At 37.6% G+C, this 22,887-nt stretch overlaps 2 protein-coding genes across 2 annotated transcripts in view; both read left to right on the forward strand.

Moving 5' to 3' along the window:
* The window catches only part of ptgfr (prostaglandin F receptor (FP)), a 5,421-nt gene extending 4,097 nt beyond the window's left edge, over positions 1–1,324 (forward strand). Inside the window, exons 2-3 of the mRNA XM_059528719.1 lie at positions 1–523; positions 956–1,324. The exon at positions 1–523 is cut by the window's left edge and continues 320 nt beyond it. Of these exons, the coding sequence (XP_059384702.1) occupies positions 1–523; positions 956–1,324 (892 nt within the window). The remainder of the gene's footprint in view (positions 524–955) is intronic.
* Positions 1,325–2,201: 877 nt separating this feature from the next.
* btf3l4 (basic transcription factor 3-like 4) lies at positions 2,202–4,455 on the forward strand. Its single transcript, XM_059529164.1, has 6 exons — positions 2,202–2,292; positions 3,350–3,411; positions 3,499–3,612; positions 3,702–3,903; positions 3,980–4,039; positions 4,115–4,455. The coding sequence occupies exons 2-6, from the start codon at positions 3,358–3,360 to the stop codon at positions 4,159–4,161; spliced, it is 477 nt and encodes a 158-aa protein (XP_059385147.1). The 5' UTR covers positions 2,202–2,292; positions 3,350–3,357; the 3' UTR covers positions 4,162–4,455.
* Positions 4,456–22,887: the final 18,432 nt, after the last annotated feature.

Raw genomic sequence — 22,887 nt, forward strand, 5'->3', positions numbered from 1 at the left:
TCACAAGTCTCTGTGTGACTTTTTTGGAGTTTGTATGGTTTTCTTTGGCTTGACCCCTCTGCTGCTTGGGAGCTTGATGGCAGTGGAGCGCTGTTTCGGAGTGACCCGTCCTCTCTTCCACACCATAGCACTGGGGTCCCATCACGTCAAGAGGCTGTTGGGTTTGACATGGCTGCTGGGTCTGCTGGTGGCCCTGCTGCCCCTCCTGCTTCAGCGGTCCTATCAGGTGCAGCATTCACGGAGCTGGTGCTTCTTCAGGCTGCAGGGGCTGCGTGACTGGGTGGACATGCTTCTGCCGATACTGTTCTGTATGCTGGGTTTGCTGTCTCTCCTCGTATCACTGGTGTGCAATACTGTGACTTTTCTCACTCTCCTGCGGAGCAGGGTACAACTTGACCGAGATTATCATCGCCACAGCCGTAACACATCACACCATTCTGAGATGGTCTGCCAGCTTTTGGCAATCATGCTGGTTTCCTGTGTGTGCTGGGGCCCAATTTTGGTAAGAAAATACTTCTCAATGGTAATTTACACAAACATATATATACACCTACACTTTAAGTAATACATATAAATGTAACAAAACTGTATTAAGTATAAATATTACTTTCAATAAATGTTTTCTATTAAAAAATACAAATGCATTTATATAAATGTATAAATTTGTGTATACATAGAAAATTCAATTAAATGTAAAAAAAAAATTTATTCATATATATATATAAATACAATAGGTGTATTAAATATAAATGTAACTTAATATTCGGTATATGAGATTTAATTTTTTTTAAATATCAACACATTTATATTTAATAAATATATGCATACTTGGGCATATTGCTAAATAATTTATTTTTGCTCTGAGCAACACAAGCAAATGTATATTTTTTGTGTATAAGTTTAAATGTATATTTCTGTGTCGAATGCTTTATGAAGTGTATGGTTTGGTCCCCAGATAACAGGCATCATCTTCAGCCTGCAGGATCAGGGTGACGACCAGACGTCATACACTCATATGCTGCTGGTTGTGCGCATGGCCACATGGAACCAGATCCTCGATCCATGGGTGTACATCCTGCTGCGCAAAGCTGTTCTGAAGAGACTGTTTCAGGTGGCGTTGAGACTTTGCAGTCCTCATTTGAAATTTCAGTTCCAGTGGCAGGGCAGCACTCTGGGGAGCTCCAGGATGGAGGCCAGCAGCTCAGTGATCAGTAGACCAGACTTCATCTGCCTGCACGGACCTTTCCAACCAGACACTGCCATCCAATCATGCAGCTCCCCTCCCCTGATGGAAGATGTGAGACCTTCATTCACAGATATTTGATGATTACAGCAGAAAACAAACTGTTTCAGAGATTCATGCAATGTCTCTCATAGAGGGAATTTGCATTTATTTGAAAGTTTGATGTCAACCACTGAGTGGTTTTCATTAGCAGAAGTGCATTGTGTGAAAAAATATACAAATACTGTCTTAACATTAAGATCTTAACATGCTTTTGAAGGTTCAGTTTTATTGTCTGCGTCAAGCAAGTGTGTTTTGAAACTTCAGCAACCATCAGCAAATGTATTTGGTTAAATGTTACAAACATCTGTATATATATATATATATATATATATATATATATATGTGTGTGTGTGTGTGTGTGTGTGTGTGTGTGTGTGTGTGTGTGTGTGTGTGTGTGTGTGTATGTATGAGGTGTAATGCAGCCAATATACAGTGTGTCTGTCATCATGATGTTTGTATTTTAAGATATGTACAGATTTTAAATGTCTCGATTTTAAATGTAAACATTATAATTGCTGTTAAAATACATATTTTTTGTGTAAAATCACTACAAACTACAAACATGTCAAAATAAAGATATACAACGATCATATGTTACATAATGCATATGTTGTCTGTTATTAAATTATAAAGTTTGTTCTATCTTATAGAAATTATGGTCACAGGACAAGTGAACAATTACATTTGTGATCAGTGGGATAATAACAGAAAAATATAGATAGATAGATAGATAGATAGATAGATAGATAGATAGATAGATAGATAGATAGATAGATAGATAGATAGATAGATAGATAGATAGATAGATAGATAGATAGATAGATAGATAGATAGATGTAATGTAGGTCTTAGCTTTACATTATTTCAGCCCGAGCCGCTAGAGGGCAGCATCACTGTTGTTCGTCATTAAAACAGCAAAAACAACGTGACGTGTGTAGTCTTATTAGTCTGACCACTTCCGCCCTGTTCATTCAACGCATGGTTCTCTGCGCAGCGGTGTTTATCAGGTCAGTAATATGCAGCGTTATGTGTTTATGTGAAATGTTCATCATTGATGGTGACGGTGCTGTACTCGTCGTGTGCTGTAAGGTAGTGGCTCCGCGCGCTGTGTTTGTTGTGATGTGATTGCGAGATGTGTGTTTGGCTGGGAGTGATGCACTCACTCAGATTGTGCACCGTCAGGATTTCTCTTTATTCTCCATCACTGCGACATGTGTGATGGACAGAGACGGAGATCTAGACAGAGAAGCCTGGAACGTTCCTCAAACCGACGACGAATGAGTTTTTACGACCAACTCGGACAGTGTCCTCCATCTCATGGGCCCAGAGAGGCGCATCGGCAGTCCTTCTGTCACTCCACAGCTCTGAGAGGAAGAGAGCTCAGCTTCGCAGCACATTGTGCGCTGCTGTACTTCCAGTTAGAATGTTTCTGTGCCATTCTGTATTAAAGTAATAACCATATTTATTTTTGAAGGAAAATCACCAGTAAAATATGGAGTGCCACAAGGATCTGTCCTAGGTCCTCTTCTATTTTCAATATACATGTTGTCCCTGGGTAATATTATTAGAAAACACGGGATTAGTTTCCACTTATGCTGATGATACTCAGCTATTTATCTCAACGAGACCAGATGAAACTTCTAAATTATCTAAGCCAACAGTGTGTTTAAATGTAAATAAAGCACGTCAAATACAAGTAAAGTGTTTAGTTTAATGTTTCAAATAACATTATGGGTGAAATAATGTTGAGTCCACAGCACAAATGTAACTGTAATGGCACAAAGGAACAATATTTTTTTGAAGTCACTTGCCAGCTGATAAAAACATTGACAGCAAATATGAATCCATCCTGCTTTAAAGAGCTCAAGTGGCAGGTGACAAAACTTCAAGAAATGCTGTAATAAACACAATGTTATCATGCATTCATGTGGACACTAATATCTTTATGGTTATAGTAATTGTTCTTAGTGTGAACAAGATATACTCTCTAAAACATTTTCTTGCTGTATATTATAAACTCATTTGAATATTAAATGATTATTATTTTTATTTTATTTTTCTCAGAAATCAGCATGAATCAAGAGAAACTGGCTAAACTTCAAGCCCAGGTCCGGATAGGGGGCAAGGTAAGAAATATTACCAATAATTATTTTGGGTCTATTATTATCACTATAATTTTTTTTCGTTGCTCAGTTTTGCTTCGTTTCCTACAGGGAACAGCACGCAGAAAGAAGAAGGTGGTGCACAGAACAGCAACAGCTGATGACAAGAAACTCCAGAGTTCATTAAAGAAGCTTGCAGTCAATAACATAGCTGGCATTGAAGAGGTACATCAGTAGCACTCTTTTCAGTCTTTCTTCACTGGTTTCCTTCTGTCCTGTTCGGACAGCATTGTGAATTCGATCTTGTTTTACAGGTGAATATGATTAAAGACGATGGCACGGTCATTCACTTCAATAACCCCAAAGTGCAGGCGTCTCTGTCTGCTAATACATTCGCCATCACAGGCCACGCAGAGACCAAACAGCTTACGGAAATGCTCCCGGGAATCCTCAGTCAGCTCGGTGCTGACAGTCTCACAAGTCTGCGCAAACTCGCCGAACAGTTTCCCAGACAGGGTGAGTAAAGAGGCGGTTTGGAAATAGAGGTGAATTTAGTGTAGATGCTGACATTGCTGTTTTGTTACTTTTCAAGTTCTCGACAACAAAGCTCCCAAAGCAGAAGATATCGATGAAGAAGATGATGATGTCCCAGGTATGAAGGTGTTTCTTTTGAGCGAGCTTTAAATTGCAAGATGCAGATTTAAGTAACTTTATTCTCTCTTCACAGATCTTGTAGAGAACTTCGACGAGGCGTCAAAGAATGAGGCAAACTGAACGTTGGGCCTTCAGTAACTGCTGTTCAGAGCAAAGTCTCCTGCAGTATTTTTAAATTAGAGTGACAGACATATCATTTCAACACTATCACTGAAACCAGAGACTTTTATATCATAAATTGTCTGTTAAAGATCCATGCCTGTCCTTTCTCCTGCATTTATACAGAAGGATGGATGGTTACATGAATGCTTAACAGTTATAAATCTTAACCACATTGCTAGTTGAAATGCTATAAAAACTAGTCTTAATGATTTTTTTTTTCTGTTAATTAAAAAATAAAGCTCATTAAACTTTTCTATATGGTGGTTTGCTTTTTTTCCTGTAGATGAAGAGATTTGTCCGGGGGTCTCTAGTGTCATTTAAGCATATTTTTATTATTATAGAGTAAGAGTAAAATGTTTTCCCTTTGAAATGCTTAAAATGCTAACAAGGTTACACCAAAACACTGGATAATTTTTACATTTTATGAGAATTGTCTTCCTTTTTATGTTTACAGTATAATAGAAACTGCATGTTTATGTTAAATATGTTAAAAAAATCATATAAAAGGGGTAAATGATTGCTAAATCGGCAAATGCTGATATTCACGCAGATGCTGCAAATACAAATTATTTTACTAAATATTTTGTGAATATGATCAAAAACATATTACCTAATATTTACTTTTAATTTATTTAACCCATGAACATTGTTTGCAAACTGGCTATATATTTATTTAATTTCAATAATCATAACATATACAGTGAGTTAACAAGGGGTTCACATTTACGTGTTCTCAGAGAATTTTCACAGGCTGAATCCATTTCGATTGGAATCCATTTCTTGTGCATACTTCGCAACGCGTCCACATTGTTCAGATGAAAAACACAGTTGCATGACTTTTCTGTGTGAACTGCGCTTCATGAATGACCACAGTATTTGACGCTATAATGCAAACACACATTATTTAGAATAATGAGAACAGTTATCTTATATAGGTGCATCTCAATAAATTAGAATGTTGTGGAAAAGTTCATTTATTTCAGTAATTCAACTCAAATTGTTAAACTTGTGTATTTAATAAATTCAGTGCACACAGACTGAAGTAGTTTAGGTCTTTGGTTCTTTTAGTTGTGATGATTTTGGCTCACATTTAATAAAAACCCACCAATTCACTATCTCAACAAATTAGAATATGCTGACATGCCAATCAGCTAATCAATTCAAAACACTTGCAAAGGTTTCCTGAGCCTTTAAAATGGTCTCTCAGTTTGGTTCACTAGGCTACACAATCATGGGGAAGATTGCTGATCTGACAGTTGTCCAGAAGACAATCTCATTGGTTGCCCTTCACAAGGAGGGTAAGCCAAAAACATTCATTGCCTTAAAAAACGGCTGTTTACAGGGTGCTGTATCCAAGCATGTTAACAGAAAGTTGAGTGGAAGGACAAAGTGTGGAAGAAAAATATGCAAAACCAGCTGAGTGAAACACAGCCTTATGAGGATTGTCAAGCAAAATCGATTCAAGAATTTGAGTGAACTTCACAAGGAATGGACTGAAGCTGGGGTCAAGGCATCAAGAGCATCAAGACCACACACAGACACAGTCAAGGAATTGAAGGAATTTGGCTACAGTTGTATTCCTCTTGTTAAGCCACTCCTGATCCACAGACAACGTCAGAGGCATCTTACCTGGGCTAAGGAGAAGAAGATCCAAAGTCCTCTTTTCAGATGAGAGCAAGTTTTGTATTTCATTTGGAAACCAAGGTCCTAGAGTCTGAAGGAAGGGTGGAGAAGCTCATATCCCAAGTTGTTTGAAGTCCAGTGTTAAGTTTCCACAGTCTGTGATGATTTAGGGTGCAATGTCATCTGCTGGAGTTGATTCATTGTGTTTTTTGAAAACCAAAGTCAATGCACCAGTTTACCAAGACATCCTGGAGCACTTCATGCTTCCTTCTGCTGATCAGCTTTTTGAAGATGCTCATTTCATTTTCTAACAGGATTTGGCACCTGCCCACACTGCCAAAGCACCAAAAGTTGATTAAATGACCATGGTGTTGGTGTGCTTGACTGGCCAGCAAACTCACCAGACCTAAACCCCATAGAGAATCTATGGGCTAATGTCAAGAGGAAAATGAGAAACAAGAGACCAAAAGATGCAGATGAGCTGAAGGCTACTGTCAAAGCAACCTGGGCTTCCATACCACCTCAGCAGTGTCACAAACTGATCACCTCCAAGCCACGCCAAATTGAGGCAGTAAATTGTTTTATTTTTTATTTTATTTTTTTTATTTATTATTTTATTGGTCTTATGAAGTATTCTAATTTGCTGAGATTTGGTGGGTTTTGTTAAATGTGAGTCAAAATCATCACAATTAAAAGAACCAAATACTTCAGTCTGTGTTTACAATTTGAGTTGAATTACTGAAATTAACTTTTCCATGACATTCTAATTTATTGAGATGCACCTGTAAACTCAAACAACAGAAATACCATGAAAACTATGTGTTATATTTACCTTCTGGTACTGTTTTTTATTCTCAGGAAAAAGTGACCGGACACCTGAAATTGAGGTTTTTTTTGTAACATTTAATGTAATTTTTTTTTTTTTTGTTGAGAATTCCATTGTACTAATTAATATTTATGCAACAATTATAATTCAATTCCAATTGGAAAAAAAATTGAATAGGCTATGTTTATATTAATTATCCAGATGGCAGTATTTCATGTTAAAATGGATGCAATGCCTTTAAAATCCAATTTTTGAAGGCAGATTAGTTCCATCTGCTGGGAGTAAACAAAAAACATCTGAAATTCCATTATCCACTAGATTCCTATATAGAGCGCTATATAAAAGGCTTATAGCAAAATGCCATGTCATAAATACTTATTTTTATTAAATTGTGGATTTGGATATATATTTAGCCATTCTTAAAGACAACCTTTTTGTAAAGGTTTACTTTATTTACTGGCTGCAATGTTGGTTTGAAATGTCAGGTTTTGCATTTTACTAAACCTGGACACAAAGAAAGGCATTTTGTTAAACATAAAATTCAACAAAATGTAACAAAAATGAACAGGAATGTTTTATCAGAGGTTAATCAATCTGATTTCAGCCTCTTATTTGAGTCTTCTAGCTCAATTTTGCCATATTGTTACAGCCACACCAGTTCTATACGAGCGTGAGGGATGCTCAAGGGTTCGTTTATGTACAAGTAGAAATGGTAGTGGGAGTTTCCGATAAGAGAAACGGGAGCAAGAGAGCAGGTCCCAGTTGAAGGATTTATTTGAATTATCCTTGCATGCTTGAATTGTTACAGGTACATGCCCATAAGAGGTGGGCGTATGGGTGTGTGTGTGGTGTGGTCTACAATGAACAGAGAAAACAGAAAACAATATAAAATTTTTAATATGAACAATAATATGTCTAGCATAAACAAATGAACATTACACACAGCAGCAGTGACAGAAAATAACAATTTTAAATATCAGGTAATAAAGTTATTCAAGTTGCATTTAAATAGCTGCATTGCTTGGCAAAGTGTTTATCATTTAAATATGTACCATAAACAGGTCTACAATTTTAGCTTATGTCTCTAAATTATACAGTAGAACATGCACAGTTAAGCACTATTGAACGATTGTAAACATTTGACTTACCATAGACTTAGCCTGCAACTCACACAAATTATACAATCTATTCAAGTCATTATTTAACTAGTAAAGTTTACAGGGAACAATAACAGAATGAAAATGTATTTTAGTTGGACTAGCATAGAATATAAAATGTATAACTTACTTTTTAATCAATCACTCACAGAAGAAACAAACATGCAGTAGTCCCTCTTCTTGCACAATGAACAAGTGAATCACTTTACCTATACATATAGACTGCCTTCTGATACTTGTCCGGGCATGTCTTGACTTGTAAAGCCTTTCCTAAGCATTAAAAGGTCATAGACATAAAGATACCTCTGGATGGCGTTGTTGGGCTTTCATACATTGCCGCCCCCAAATGTCACTCGGGACATTTGAACATGGTAGTAAGCCCTACTTAAGTGACGGGATTGGAGCTGTCATCATCCTCAAATTTGAAAGTGAAAGTGAAATGACATTCAGCCAAGTATGGTGACCCATACTCAGAATTTGTGCTCTGCATTTAACCCATCCGAAGTGCGTGCACGCACGCACACACGCACACACACACACACGCGCGCACACACACGGAGCAGTGGGCAGCCATTTATGCTGCGGCGCCCAGGGAGCAGTTGGGGGTTCGATACCTAAGTCGTGGTATTGAAGGTGGAGAGAGAACTGTACTTGCACTCCCCCCACCCACAATTCCTGCCAGCCCGGGACTCGAACTCTCAACCTTTCGATTGGGAGTCCGACTCTCTAACCATTAGGCCACGACTTCCCTAAAAGGAAGCAGCTGTTTCTGCTCAGGAAGTGAGATTAGGCGAGCCACCGGTCTGACATAAGTTCGGTCCTGAACCTGAACTGCAACTGTCCTTATTCGTCCGTCAGGTCCAGGGAAGGTGCGGGTCACCTTTCCCACTAGCCAGAGGGCTTGTGGAAGTTGAGGGTCCATGATAAGCACTACCTGGTTGACCCTGAGCTGGTTATTGTCCTTTTGCCACTTTTGTCTTTCTTGGAGAGTTGGCAGGTAGAGATGTATAAATCTAGCCCAGAATTGGTCCGCAAGTATCTGACTATGTCTCCATCTCCTGGTTCCTAGAAGATTGCTGGAGTCATAATTCACTTGTGGGAGAGAGGAATCATTGCGTCCCATGAGCAGGATGCTAGGTGTGATTGGGTCTGTATCTGCAATATCGGATGATACATAACCTAAAGGCTTGGCATTCATGATTCCCTCCACTTCAATAAGAACAGTGCGGAGGACTGTTTCAGGGACTGTCTGTTCCTTTAGAATGACTCTCAAGGCTTGTTTCACTGATTTGACTTCCCTATCTCAAATACCACCAAAATGTGGAGCGCTAGGAGGAATAAATCTGAAGGAAATCTTCTGTTCAGCTAATTGCTCTTTAAGTTGGGGTACCATAGCTTCATATGCCTCTTTAATCTCTCTGTTCCCTCCAGTAAAGTTGGTGCCATTATCTGAAAAGAGCTCAAAGGGCTTGCCTCTTCTAGCGATAAATCTCCGTAGAGACATCAAGAAAGCATCAGTGTCTAGACTCTCAAGTAGATCCAGATGGAGGCATCGGGTGGTCATACATTTGAAGACTATTCCCCATCTTTTTTCAGTTCGTCGTCCTATTTTTACTGTGAATGGTCCAAAACAGTCCATTCCAGTGTAATAGAAGGGGGGCTTGTAAAGCCTAAGAGCCTAAGTGGGAGATCTGCCATCATAGGGATCTTGGGTTGGGCACGCCACTTTGTGTTTCACCATATGGTGTGGAATGTACCAGGATTCAGCTGAATTCTCAGCTTCCTGAGGGGAGATTTCTGCTAAATAGCCAGCCTTTTCTAGTTTTTCCATCTCAGTGCAGTATGCCTCAGACAGGTTTGGGTCTTTTATGAGTCTCCGTTCAGTGCTCCTAAGGGATGCCAGTACTGCTTCCTTTGGGGTTTTAAGGATGACAGAATTTGGTCGTTTGAGCAAAGGCGTGGCATATCGTAAAGTGCCGTCAACCTCTACCCTAGTAGTGTGAGTTTGGAGTAGGGTGAGAGCGTATCGGTCCTGTTTAGAACGAGTGGCTGTCATTTCGTTAATGTAGGGAAGGGTGTCAGTCTGCCAAAGACAATCAACGTTCTTGAGTAGCTCAGCATTGTTGGTCACAAGTGGCAGTTTGGCTGTATCCCACAGGGCCTTGGAGAGTCCAACCAAGTCTGGTGTGAACAGCTATGGGTGCATTAGGAGGTCCTATTCGAATAGGCTGGACTGACACAAGTAAATGAGGCATGTCTGACCCTATGAGGAGCAAGGGTTGTGCTCGCTCAATCTCTGGAAGTGGCAAGGACCGGATATGGGCATATTTGCGTTGTAGAGCAGCTATCGGATAAGAATGTTCAGACAGTCTCAGGTTCTCTGCAGTGAAGGCATGATTAATCTCAAACTTCCTAGTTGGTCTGTTTAAAGGGGACACTGAGAAGGAAACATATGCTCCATTTAAGTGAAGTACATCCTGATGGATTGTACGTAGGGTGAGCATTTCAGGCACTGCAGTAAGGTTTAACTGTTCCACAACGTGTGGTAATACAATGCCATCATATAACACTGCATATGTCTCCATGGTTTTGTCTCTGTAGTGGAGAAGAACCTTGACTACCTTTAGCATCACCTTTGGAGATCGGTTAGGACAATCTAAGTAGACCTTGGTAAGGGGAACATTTACTAGGAGAACACTCTTTTGTGTCTGCTGGGCTGCTTCATGGAGGATGGTAAGATGCAATTCTTTGCAAGTCTTGCAAACTCGTTTAAGAGTACAATTGTCTGCAGGATGTGCTCTTCCACATTTCCAACACCGTTTTCCATCCGTTATCCACTTTAATATTTGCTCTGTGGTCAGAAGCTTGAATTTAGAGCAAGAGTTTAGAAAATGGTCCTTATTGTTGCAGTATGGGCAGTATGGTTGGAACTTGGGAGTCTGAACTCTTGTTTGTCCTTGAACAGGTGAGGTACTGTTAGTTGAGTAAAGGATTGAAGTGGATCTGTCCTTATGCCGAGAAGATGGGTGTGAATCCTTCTTGGTCGTCCTGGTTGTCAGACTTTGGTAGAGTGCTGCTGCCCTGTTTGAAATACGCTTAGCCTGAGACTTCAGCTGTAGCCAGGCAGAGAAATCTGGCAGGGTGTAAGTACGGTCTGTACCAGTCTGGAGAATGTCATGGCTAAAACAGTACTCAACAAAGCTGTCACAATATGAAGGTGGCATTTTGCTCAGAAGACGATCAACATGCAATCCACACCTTAACTCATATCCATTTGGGCCTTCTAGAGTTCTGAGCATCCCTACCAATGAATGGATGGATAAGGTGAAGTCATCAAAAGCTTCAGCATCTCCAAACTTTACAGCTGGAGCATTCAATATGGCACCTAATTCACATTGGACTAGCTATATTTATCTTGCAATGCTTGTAGTGCAGCTGTGTACGGCCGGGGATCGTGCAATGTATGCCTTGGCAAGCTGGATAGCACTGGGAAGCTTTAAATGTCCTAGAGGCACTTGATATTTGTACTGTTCACTTAAGTGCTGTTGATTGTTCATCAGATTGTCCAATGCCATTTTGAGCAGTGCAAAGTCACTTTCATGTCCACTCTCAAAGGATGGTATGACAGGTTTTGGGATACCATAAGCCGAAGCAGCTAACATCTCTAGTCTGGGTGGCTGGGCTTGAGGTACATAAATTGCTGCTTGAGCTGGAACTGGATGAGGGCCCGGGAAGGCCACTTGATTGTGAGGGTACAGTACTTGGCGTGGCTGAGGAAGTGCAGAAGCCCCTAAGTTTGCAGGGTCTAGAGGTGATGCTACTGAGGGAGGCACACTGACAGCCGGTGTCTGATGGTAGGTTACTGTAGTGACAGGAGAAGTTGGCTGTACTGTGACGGTAGCTGGGTAAATAGGTGATGGACCAGTGAAAACTGTTCTAGCACTTGTAGTCGACTGCGCTGTTGCACGTGGAGGAGATGACCATGTCACTACGTTAGGATGGTGCACCTTGGTAGTAAAGTAATGGGCACTGGATGTAAACTGCACCAGCTGTGGGGCTGGAGGAAGCAATCCTGATGCCTCAGAGGTAAGAAATGCAGGTTCCTGCAAGGAAGATCTGTGCATTTCCTGGGCATACAAGGTAAAAATATCACTAGTAACAGCTCTCTGTGGAAGGGGGTTGACTCCAGGTTGTGCTTCCGATAAATTACTGGCGATGCTAGACTGTGATCTAGATCTACTGTCGTTGTCCTGTTTAAGAAACGAGGTGACTAGCTTGGCAACTTCGAGAAAAATGGGATGCAATGATTCTGGTAATTGCTTACATTTATTATATTTATTCCTTCATTGCACCACTATCGAGCGCTAAAACGATCTCTAGTTCTTGTGGGAGTTCTAAGGGTTTTGTTGAGATAATTATTGTAAGTGAGGATGTTGGTGGTACTGTGTCGCATTGCTGTAGTCACCAGCAGCAACAGGTGAGAGTGATGTACACCAGCCATGTATGAACACATGTGCGTTTGCAGTGCAGCGTTGCCATTAACCAAAAGAAATGCGGAACAACCGCAGCAACCTGTGTCCATGCAAACGCACTGAAGATATTGTCTTGTGTTGTTGCAGTGGCTCGTCTGCAATGCAGTGCTGCTGAGAAAATAACTGAACGCATATTCAGTCCTCCCTGCGGTAACAGATGCTACACTAACTTTTTGGCCGACAGTTATAAAATAGAGGGATATAAAATAGAGTTATCGAAATAGAGGGACAATAGGCGAAAAACTATAATGCTGTGATGTTCTGACACTTCGTAGTCTAGAACGTAATTACAAGCACGCAACGCGTTCTAGTGTGTCGCGTCGCGTCGCTGGCAGTGGAGAAGAGGTGAGGAGACAAACTTGGACTCCAAATGAGCAGTGCTTTTCAACACTTTTTTCTTTTTTTGCAGCTGTTGTAGTCTATTATTGTATCTGGATTTGTGTATTTAATTTACATTGAAATGCGTTAGTGTTTGGATTTAGTTGCGTTCATGCATTTATCATATGATTATGAATATTTGTATCTGCAAATGCACCCAAGCAGTCGAGTCATTCTGCACACTCAGCAAATCCTCAGTGATGCAGGACCTGTGTCTGTGTGTCTGAGAGTGTGGCAAACCATTAACTACAGTAGGTTACATCTCCAAAGAATATAAAATGCTGAAATTTAGTGCTATTTACATGGCTGAAAATTAAGATAAAATTGTTGTCCCTCTATATTTCCTAGTAAGATGATATTTAAATGCTTATTTTTATGATCACTGCTATGTTGTTTCTAATCATTTAATGCAATGCAACACAATGATATTTGAAAGATGAACAAATATGCATTCCTTAAAATCCTCATGGATCATATTTGGACTCGCATTTTAACATGATTTTTCTAAAAAAAAAAATAAAATAAAAATCTGGAAACCAAATAAACCGGGTAGCATAGGGCCCTCGGACCCCACGCTACACTACAAGAAGAGTGGTGAGATGGAGGTATCACTAGTGTCTGGCAGGAGGAAAGGTTCACTTGGTGCTTTGCCTATGCAGCACTGCTGTTCCCTGGGCACTACGGCCCCGCAGTGGGTCCCTGATTCTCAGGCGCCAGCATGCATGAAATGTGGAACCAAATTCTCCTTCACCAATAGATGCCATCACTGCAGAGCATGTGGGAAGGTGAAAGATGCATGTGGAAATTTAAGTTTAAAGGGATAGTTCACCCCAACATGCTAATTCTGTCATCATTTACTCATCCTAAAGTTGTTCCAAACCTGTATGAGATTCTGTCTTCTTCTGGACAGAAAATAAGATATTTTGAAGAATGTTGCTAACCAAACAGTTGACTTCCGTATTATGGAAAAAATATATAATGGAAGGTCATTCTTTATTAGTACCAACAATAATACCAACAGTAGTGTTGTGACAATTCGATATGATACCTTGAAAAATATTGATATTTGATACCATTTTAAATACCATGGGGAAGAACTCCCAAAACATTAAGGGCTTACAATTTTAGTTTTCAATTGAAAGATAAATATAATAAGGCTACAACATGACAATGAGGTGTATTTTTACATTAATAAAAACTTCTTGAGGTGGTACAACACTGGAGAATTTATACTGTACACTGGAGGAAAACGTATGGATTTGCATTTGTTTACTTGAAATTTCTTTAGAGAGAATTATTATTTTTTTCTCATTTTTATTGAAAACGGGATGGTGTGAGCATAATGGAGCATACATTCATACTGTAAGCCAGAGGGCGCTGTCGCACAGAAACTCAAAATATGCCACATAAAAGTATGGATGCATCGATCCGATACTCTGTATTGGTATCAGCTCCGATCCAGGCATTTTCTGTGGACCGGGTATCGGTCAGACGAGACTGATCCAAATCCGATATTGTACGTATACTATTCTGTGTTCAGTGTTGGGGGTAACGAGTTACAAAGCAACGGATTACAGTAACGATATTACTTTTTTGGGTAACGAAGTAAAGTAACGCATTAAACTAATAATATTGGTAACTACACTACTTTACTAGACTATAGGAACACGCTTTCCTGCGTTACACATGCCATGTTTGCCTGTGTGTAAAGTTCTGGCTGGGAAGGCGCCGTAGTGTATGTGATTACGTCATCGCATTTTGACAACATTGATTCTTCAGAAGAAACCAATGCTTTCATTCCTCTGAGCCAAACAGAAATGATCGGTGATGCTTAGTCCCACCCCGTGCCCAGATTGGTTCAAACTCTCCCATATTAAACCAATAAGTAGTCTTTTGAACTACTACTTAACATAGCCTATTGCTTTGGAAAATGAACGAAAACAAAGTAAAAGTAAAGTCTGTCGTGAGTGCATGAATACAAACACACAATAACACATTTGCATGAGAAAACTCTCCGAAAAAGCAAAAAAAACACTCGACAGAGTACCTACTTTGACATAAAACAAATCAAAAACAAGGATGAAACAGTTGTACATATCTGATAAAGCACTGGAATTTATGTCTTGGGTCGTTAGGCGATGTCCCAGTAAAATCGATTCTGACACAGATTACAGCCAACGGATCGATCATTTATAATATGTATACTAAGTAAATCATTATATAATTATACAGTTCATAAAGATAGTTGCACTATTTTTTTCTGTTGCACTCTGAATATTTCTCACTCATTTTGTGAATCATTTGCACTGTTTTTGTATGGAATGCCAGAGCTGCCAATTTTAAAAATAAATAAATACATAAATAAATATACAAATAAATGTAAATAAGAATAAATAAATACATAAATATATAAATAAATATACATAGAAAAGCAAAAAAACTAAAATAAATAATTATTTATACATTTATTTCCATATTTATGTATATATTTATTTTTTTCCATATTTATTTATTTATTCTTTTATTTATTTATACATTTATTAATTTCTACATTTATCTATTTATACATTTATTTATTTTTACATTTATTTATTTATTCATTTATTTCTTCCTACATTTCTTCCTGCGTAGGGTAATGAGGAGGGCGTGGTTTACCTCAGACATAGCAATCGAGCTCAGAGTAAGCGAAGGCGAAGGGTTGAGGCCACAGTGACGCCTATTCTGTGGCGAAATACAATTAGTATAGCTCACTGACGTTGATACGGTCTGTGACTGCGAGGTATATGGTCAAAATCCTAAATCTTACTGTGTGACATGGATAGGCTACTCTTTATTCCGGACATGGCCGTAGAACATCGTTTGGTCTGTATTTGTAAAATGTCCTGGGCTAACAAACATGAAACGGGGACTCTGCAGTGCTTAATTTGTAAATTGCGAGGTCCCGGAACAAAGCGGGGTAACGGATGCCGGATGCATGTGATTACAGGAGGGAGAGGTGATGGATCACATTGGTCAGCAGTTTAAGTGATTGACTGCAAGCATCAGTTGCTTTTAGGGTCTGTATGTTCATGAATAACATGGAAATGCCATGCATTTTTCAAAACAACAATTTCCAGGCCTAAAAACGTTTTGAAAAAGTTGTGGAATTTTATTTTACAAATCTCTGTATAATAGAGTCCTAAATTTCGGTGGGGGACTGTGTAGCTATGCCGCATGGTTTTAATAATTCTCGCAGCTTTCAAGTTTATAATGAGGAAAATTCCTGCATTTAATCAACATAGCTTGTAGGTTTGAATAATAAAATTAATCCACGCAAAATGTAAGATTAAAGAATTCATTCGAAACCTTCGAATCCATGAACTCTCTCGCGCGCTTCTCATCAGCGCATCTCGTCTGCACAGTGACCTGCAGCACGCGCCGACACAAGACTTCACTCGCACCTCGGGACAGCTGACAGAACAGTCACTTGACTAATCGGGTCATTGTCACAAAAATGTATAATTTGCACACATTTTTCAGTATTTTAAGCCATATGGTACTCGCGCGCTCCGAAGGTTGTATTATGTTCCCCTCACAGTCAGATCCAAAGTTCACGCGTATAAAGCCGCCTCGCGAGTAGCCTATTATATGAGTTATTTTTCGTAGTTTGTTGAGCTTAAGCAATCAAATACACACAATATGATGTCTGTTGTGGGTGTTGAAAAACAAAACAATTTCATGGCACACTCTATACTTAAACACATGGGGAAAAAAATAAAGAAAAGGGGAAAAAAATCAACACTGAGTCGTCAGTGTTGGTATTGTATCGGACACTTGCACTTAACATGAGGCTATATGAAAAACAAGCTCAAATGGAGTAAACAGGTTTTTGTTGGTGAATGAGGAGATCGCATCTGAGGCAAGTGCATCGCATTATACGCTTTCATCAACTCTTACAGGTTATATAACATTTATTGTTGCTGCCATAGTTTGACCAAACTCCCCGCCACAATCATTCCCTTTAAATAGACTCCATAATGGTTTGCCAGCTGATGATGATGATGATGATAACAATAGCCTAATAATAATAATAATAATAAAAGAAAGAATAATAATAATAATACAAATTAAAAAGTTATGTAGGCTACTAGCTATTTTTTAGTTATGTTTTTGGCAGTTTTTGGCCTACAGAAATTTTTACAAAATTTAACAATAAATAGCTTCGATATTTGATCACTATGGTTGGTTACAAAGACTTTACTATTCTGAAAATAATAACGAGATACAAACCTGTAAATATTAAATCGACTTTTCTTAAACTCCAAACTAAATATTAATGCATTCGTAATTTCCATTTCTGAATAGTTGCTATATGGTCACGCAGGTTTGCGCATTAAACTCGTGTCCCCGAAAAATAGTCTATCAACAATTATGTTGTTTCCCTGAACATGACCCCTCTCTGCCAACTTTTTGAACATTTGGTCATTTATTTATTATTATTATTATTATTATTTAAATAACGCATAGGCCTAAATAGAAATGATCAGAAACAAATCCAAAGCTGATCCGCTTCAACACGTCGAGTTGTTTTTGATTCAGAGTATTTTAAGGAATCAAACGAGTGGATTGAACGCACGCATTAAGACAGTGTCTTTCTGCCACCTGGTGTCTGTTTTAGTTTCATATTAAACATAGGCCTATCACTTCATTGATTCCATCATGTCATATTTATGTCTTCAAAATGTAAAACACTTCATAATATTTCTATGCACTTGTAGGCTAATTGCTGTGTAAATGCATTAAGATCTCTTCTGTATTGATGGCTCTGATGAAGCTCTGGTCGGATTTTAGTGGTAGGCTAACTGCCCTACAGTCTTATCCTCTAACTGAATTTATCGATGTGGATTTACGTGACGTTCATACATTTAATAAGGTTGCCCCTGGACATGAGTTTATGGAGGTAGGCTAAAGATTACCACCGCTTAATAGAATAAAAAAAATGTTCAAAAGCATTGGTCAGTATGCTTGCGTCGACTTCACTGTAGCCTAAATCTGCCCTGCTTCCTTTCCGTGAGTTCTGACCGAAAAATTGAAAATATCAAGCGCTTCAGTCTCAGAGTCCCAGGGCTTAATTTGTGACGCAACACGCCGGATCCGGAACCTCCGACATCCGATCCGGCACCTCATTTTGGCAGATCCCCCTCCTCCAGGGACGGCATTTCCATATGGCAGACAGAGAATAGCCAGATGTGCCGTGAAAAACTATCCAAAATTCATATCTCTATTATAATTCGTTATTATTATTTATTTTCTTTACTCAAACACTATGTCTGTGGCTAATGTTTTTGTGTGTTTGAAGACTGGTTTTTCGCAAGCCAATATACCCTACTTTTGTACGTTTTAAATGCCCTGTGCATAAGCGCTTAATCGTTTATATCATGAGATTTTGGCCAAGTGAATCAAACAACAAGAAAAACAAATTGCCCATATAGCAACAATAAGTGTTATATAACCTGTAAGAGTTGATGAAAGCGTATAATGCGATGCACTTGCCTCATACACAGATCTCCTCATTCGCCAGCAAAAACCTGTTTACTCCATTTGAGCTTGATTTTCATATAGCCTCATGTTAAGTGCAAGTGTCCGATACAATACCAACACTGACGACACAGTGTTGTTTAATTATTGATTTTTTCCCCTTTTCTTTATTTTTTCCCCATGTGTTTAAGTAGCCTATAGAGTGTGTCATGAAATTGTTTTATTTGTCAACACCCACAACAGACATCATATTGTGTGTATTTGATTGCTTAAGCTCAACAAACTACGAAAAATAACTCATATAATAGGCTACTCGCGAGGCGGCTTTATACGCGTGAACTTTGGATCTGACTGTGAGGGGAACATAATACAACCTTCGGAGCGCGCGAGTACCATATGGCTTAAAATACTGAAAAATGTGTGCAAATTATACTTTTTTGTGACAATGCAACAATGACCCGATTAGTCAAGTGACTGTTCTGTCAGCTGTCCCGAGATGCGAGTGAAGTCTTGTGTCGGCGCGTGCTGCAGGTCACTGTGCAGACGAGATGCGCTGATGAGAAGCGCGCGAGAGAGTTCATGGATTCGAAGACTGGTTTCGAATGAATTATTTAATCTTACATTTTGCGTGGATTAATTTTATTATTCAAACCTACAAGCTATGTTGATTAAATGCAGGAATTTTCCTCATTATAAACTTGAAAGCTGCGAGAATTATTAAAACCATGCGGCATAGCTACACAGTCCCCCACCGAAATTTAGGACTCTATTATACAGAGATTTGTAAAATAAAATTCCACAACTTTTTCAAAACGTTTTTAGGCCTGGAAATTGTTGTTTTAAAATTGCATGGCATTTCCATGTTATTCATGAACATACAGACCCTAAAAGCAACTGATGCTTGCAGTCAATCACTTAAACTGCTGACCAATGTGATCCATCACCTCTCCCTCCTGTAATCACATGCATCCGGCATCCGTTACCCCGCTTTGTTCCGGGACCTCGCAATTTACAAATTAAGCACTGCAGAGTCCCCGTTTCATGTTTGTTAGCCCAGGACATTTTACAAATACAGACCAAACGATGTTCTACGGCCATGTCCGGAATAAAGAGTAGCCTATCCATGTCACACAGTAAGATTTAGGATTTTGACCATATACCTCGCAGTCACAGACCGTATCAACGTCAGTGAGCTATACTAATTGTATTTCGCCACAGAATAGGTGTCACTGTGGCCTCAACCCTTCGCCTTCGCTTACTCTGAGCTCGATTGCTATGTCTGAGGTAAACCACGCCCTCCTCATTACCCTACGCAGGAAGAAATGTAGGAAGAAATAAATGAATAAATAAATAAATGTATAAATAAATAAATGTATTAATAAATAAATGTAAAAATAAATAAATGTAGAAATAAATAAATGTAGAAATAAATACATTTAAAAATAAATAAATGTAGAAATAAATAAATGTAGAAATTAATAAATGTATAAATAAATAAAAGAATAAATAAATAAATATGGAAAAAAATAAATATATACATAAATATGGAAATAAATGTATAAATAATTATTTATTTTCGTTTTTTTTGCTTTTCTATGTATATTTATTTATATATTTATGTATTTAGTTATTCTTATTTACATTTATTTGTATATTTATTTATGTATTTATTTATTTTTAAAATTGGCAGCTCTGGCATTCCATATTTTTGCACTGTATTGTTGAAGACAATTTGTGCAATTGTTTTTACTATATGCTGCATAGTTTGTGTTTATTGTTCATACTCAGATTGAAAATATATTTCTCAGAAGAAGAAAAAAGAAATGCAATTTATATTTAAAAGAAAATCTAATTGAATGTTTTATGCTTTCATTTGATAACCAGAAAAATGTAAATACACAACAGAATTTCTGAGGGTAAAAAAACATTTCATAAGGCTATTTTAAGAAAATTTAATAAATGAAGTTGTTTTTATGCATTTAAATAATTTACACATGCTAAAAAATAAAACATACGTTGAAGAAAAAATTAAACATTTCATAGGGCCCTAAACATGTCATTTTTGTTAAACTTTTAATAAATTGCTGTGAAAATGTATAAGTGTTATGAATTAAATTAATTAGACATGCTTTTTGATGAATACAATTAAATGTAACCATTAAAAAGAAGTTGAGAAAAATTTAAACAGATTTTATAGGGCCCTAAAAAAGTAAAGTAATAAGTAGTGAAGTTACTTTTCAAATGCAGTAACTAGTAAAGTAATCTCATTACAATTTACATAAGTAACTAGTAACTAGTAACTAATTACATTTTTTGAGTAACTACCCCAACACTGTCTGTGTTATTGTTGAGCCCCACGAAAAGCTCAAAAACATTATGAAGCACCAAAAAGTTTTTGTGCACTATATTTCAAGTGCTCTGAAGCTGTTCCATAGTTCAATGAGAGGTACAGATTAATATTGAAGTCATTAAATTCAGTTCACGTTAAACTCTTCTCTCCGCTGCAGCTGTCTGTCATCCTCCATTCAGCAATCAAACTGTGTGTCGTGTTCAGTTACTACACTCAAAACTATGAAACTCTCTTCAAGAGCACACAGTAACTGAGGTTTAAAACTGTTCAAAGAAAGGCTCAATAAACGAACGCACTGATTTAATACACTACGTATCAATAACTCTTCCCTTTGTACTAACTTTTCTCTGCGGACTCAGAGGGCTGCACAGCCTGCACACTGTGACTCTGTGTTGTTTCAAGCATGTCAGTCTGCACACGGGATGTGCATAAGCACTTTGTGCCACTCTGTATTGGAGCCTTTAGAATTATATTACTTTTCTGCTCAATGAAAGATTATTAATAGTCTTTCATGATCTTTCCTGTCTATCATATATGTTGCTGCCATCATTACTGTGCTATACATTTACAGAAGTGTCTTTTAATTTTATAGTATATATTTATCTAAAAATCTATTTATTTGTTTTTTTTCATGAATGTATTTTACAGCAACACCAAGAGCAATGTGAGATTTTACTAGATTAAGACTTATACACTTTTAATTGTAAATAAAATATTTCACTAGATTTAATACAATTATTGTGCACCCGTGATTTTTCTAGAGTATCTTTTGCTGTTGAATTATCCACTAACCTAGTTTATAATACTATTTTTGTCATAGATTATGTTTATATATTTTCTCGTTTGTTATTTTTCATTATAATAAAGTTGTAGAAATGAATTTTTCATTAAAATATGTAGTCGATTGTGTTTAACACACAAAAGAGTGATGATCAGGTCAACACAGAGAAGTATAGAAATTCGAAATTGATTTAAAAATAAAACTCAGCTGGTATCATTAGTGTTGTTTTTGGTGGCTTGTTTTAATTTTAGTTTTAGTCTAGTCTTTGTGTGAAGCTGTCATTTTAGTTTTTATTAGTTTTAGTCACGTTCATACTCACATTTTTTATTTTTTATTTTTATAAAGTCTAGTCAAGTTTCAGTCAACTAAAAGTCTGAGCATTTTCGTCTTATTTTAGTGAGAATTATCCATGATTTTCGTCTAATTTTAGTTGACAAAAAAAGCAACTGATGAAACTTAGGCTAGTTTTAGTCAATGAAAATTAAATTTTAGTCTCTTTTTAGTAATGCAGTTTTATTTAACCCAGTCAATATACCTAGTAGTATACACAAAACCTAAATTTTATTTTAGCCAAACCCATTTCAAACAAGGTTATCTTATTATATTATTGTTACCTTATAGACTCAACAATACATCCATTCCAGACACGGAAGATGCTCTGATTTTACATTTATTTTACCAGTCAAACATGTTAGAAGTACACACATCGGTCGCTTTCTCTGTATCAGACTTAACTTTGTTTGTTGTCGTATTCTAAATAATGCCGCCCCTGAAGTGAGACACAGGAAACAGAAATGATGCAAAATAATAATAATAATAATACGTCTGAACGAGACAAAATAACGTTTTGTTTCGTCTCATTTTGGGCAATGAAAATGAAGAGACATTTTAGCATGTGGTTTATTTTGTAAACCACATTTAGTCTTGTTTTTATTCATCAACAAATTGCATTATACATTTAATTATAGTCACCGTCACATGACCAGCATTTACGTTGCATCTCGTCTCATTTTCATCACGTGATAAAGGTTCGTTGACTATGATATTTTGTCATAATTTTCGTTGACAAAAGTAACACTAGATATCGGATTGGATCGGTATCAGCAGATACTCAGAATTATTGGATTTGTTTGGTTCTGAATTTTTTTTTATCATTGCATCCCTACAAAAAAGTAATATCATTTATGACATTACAGGAAATCCCTAAAATGGACAAAGGCATCCAGCTGTATCGCTGTTATAGTGTTGGGAAGTTCGGATCATTATACTGACTCAGATATTTGAATCTCATTCAGCCAAATGAACAAATCCTTTTTCAAGTCATTTCATTTATTTCTGCAGAATATAATTAAAATGTTTCATGTTAATATCCAAATTCCTCAACACATCTATTTACACAAACATTGATCATTGAATAAGTAAAAACTATAATGCAACCAAGACAAAATTTATAAGAAACAGACATGATTATTTCTTTTTTTAGCTGCGAGTGCAGTCTGCTAGTTAAGTTGAGATGATGA

Source organism: Carassius carassius, chromosome 38, assembly GCF_963082965.1.
Source record: "Carassius carassius chromosome 38, fCarCar2.1, whole genome shotgun sequence".
NCBI lineage: Eukaryota > Metazoa > Chordata > Actinopteri > Cypriniformes > Cyprinidae > Carassius > Carassius carassius.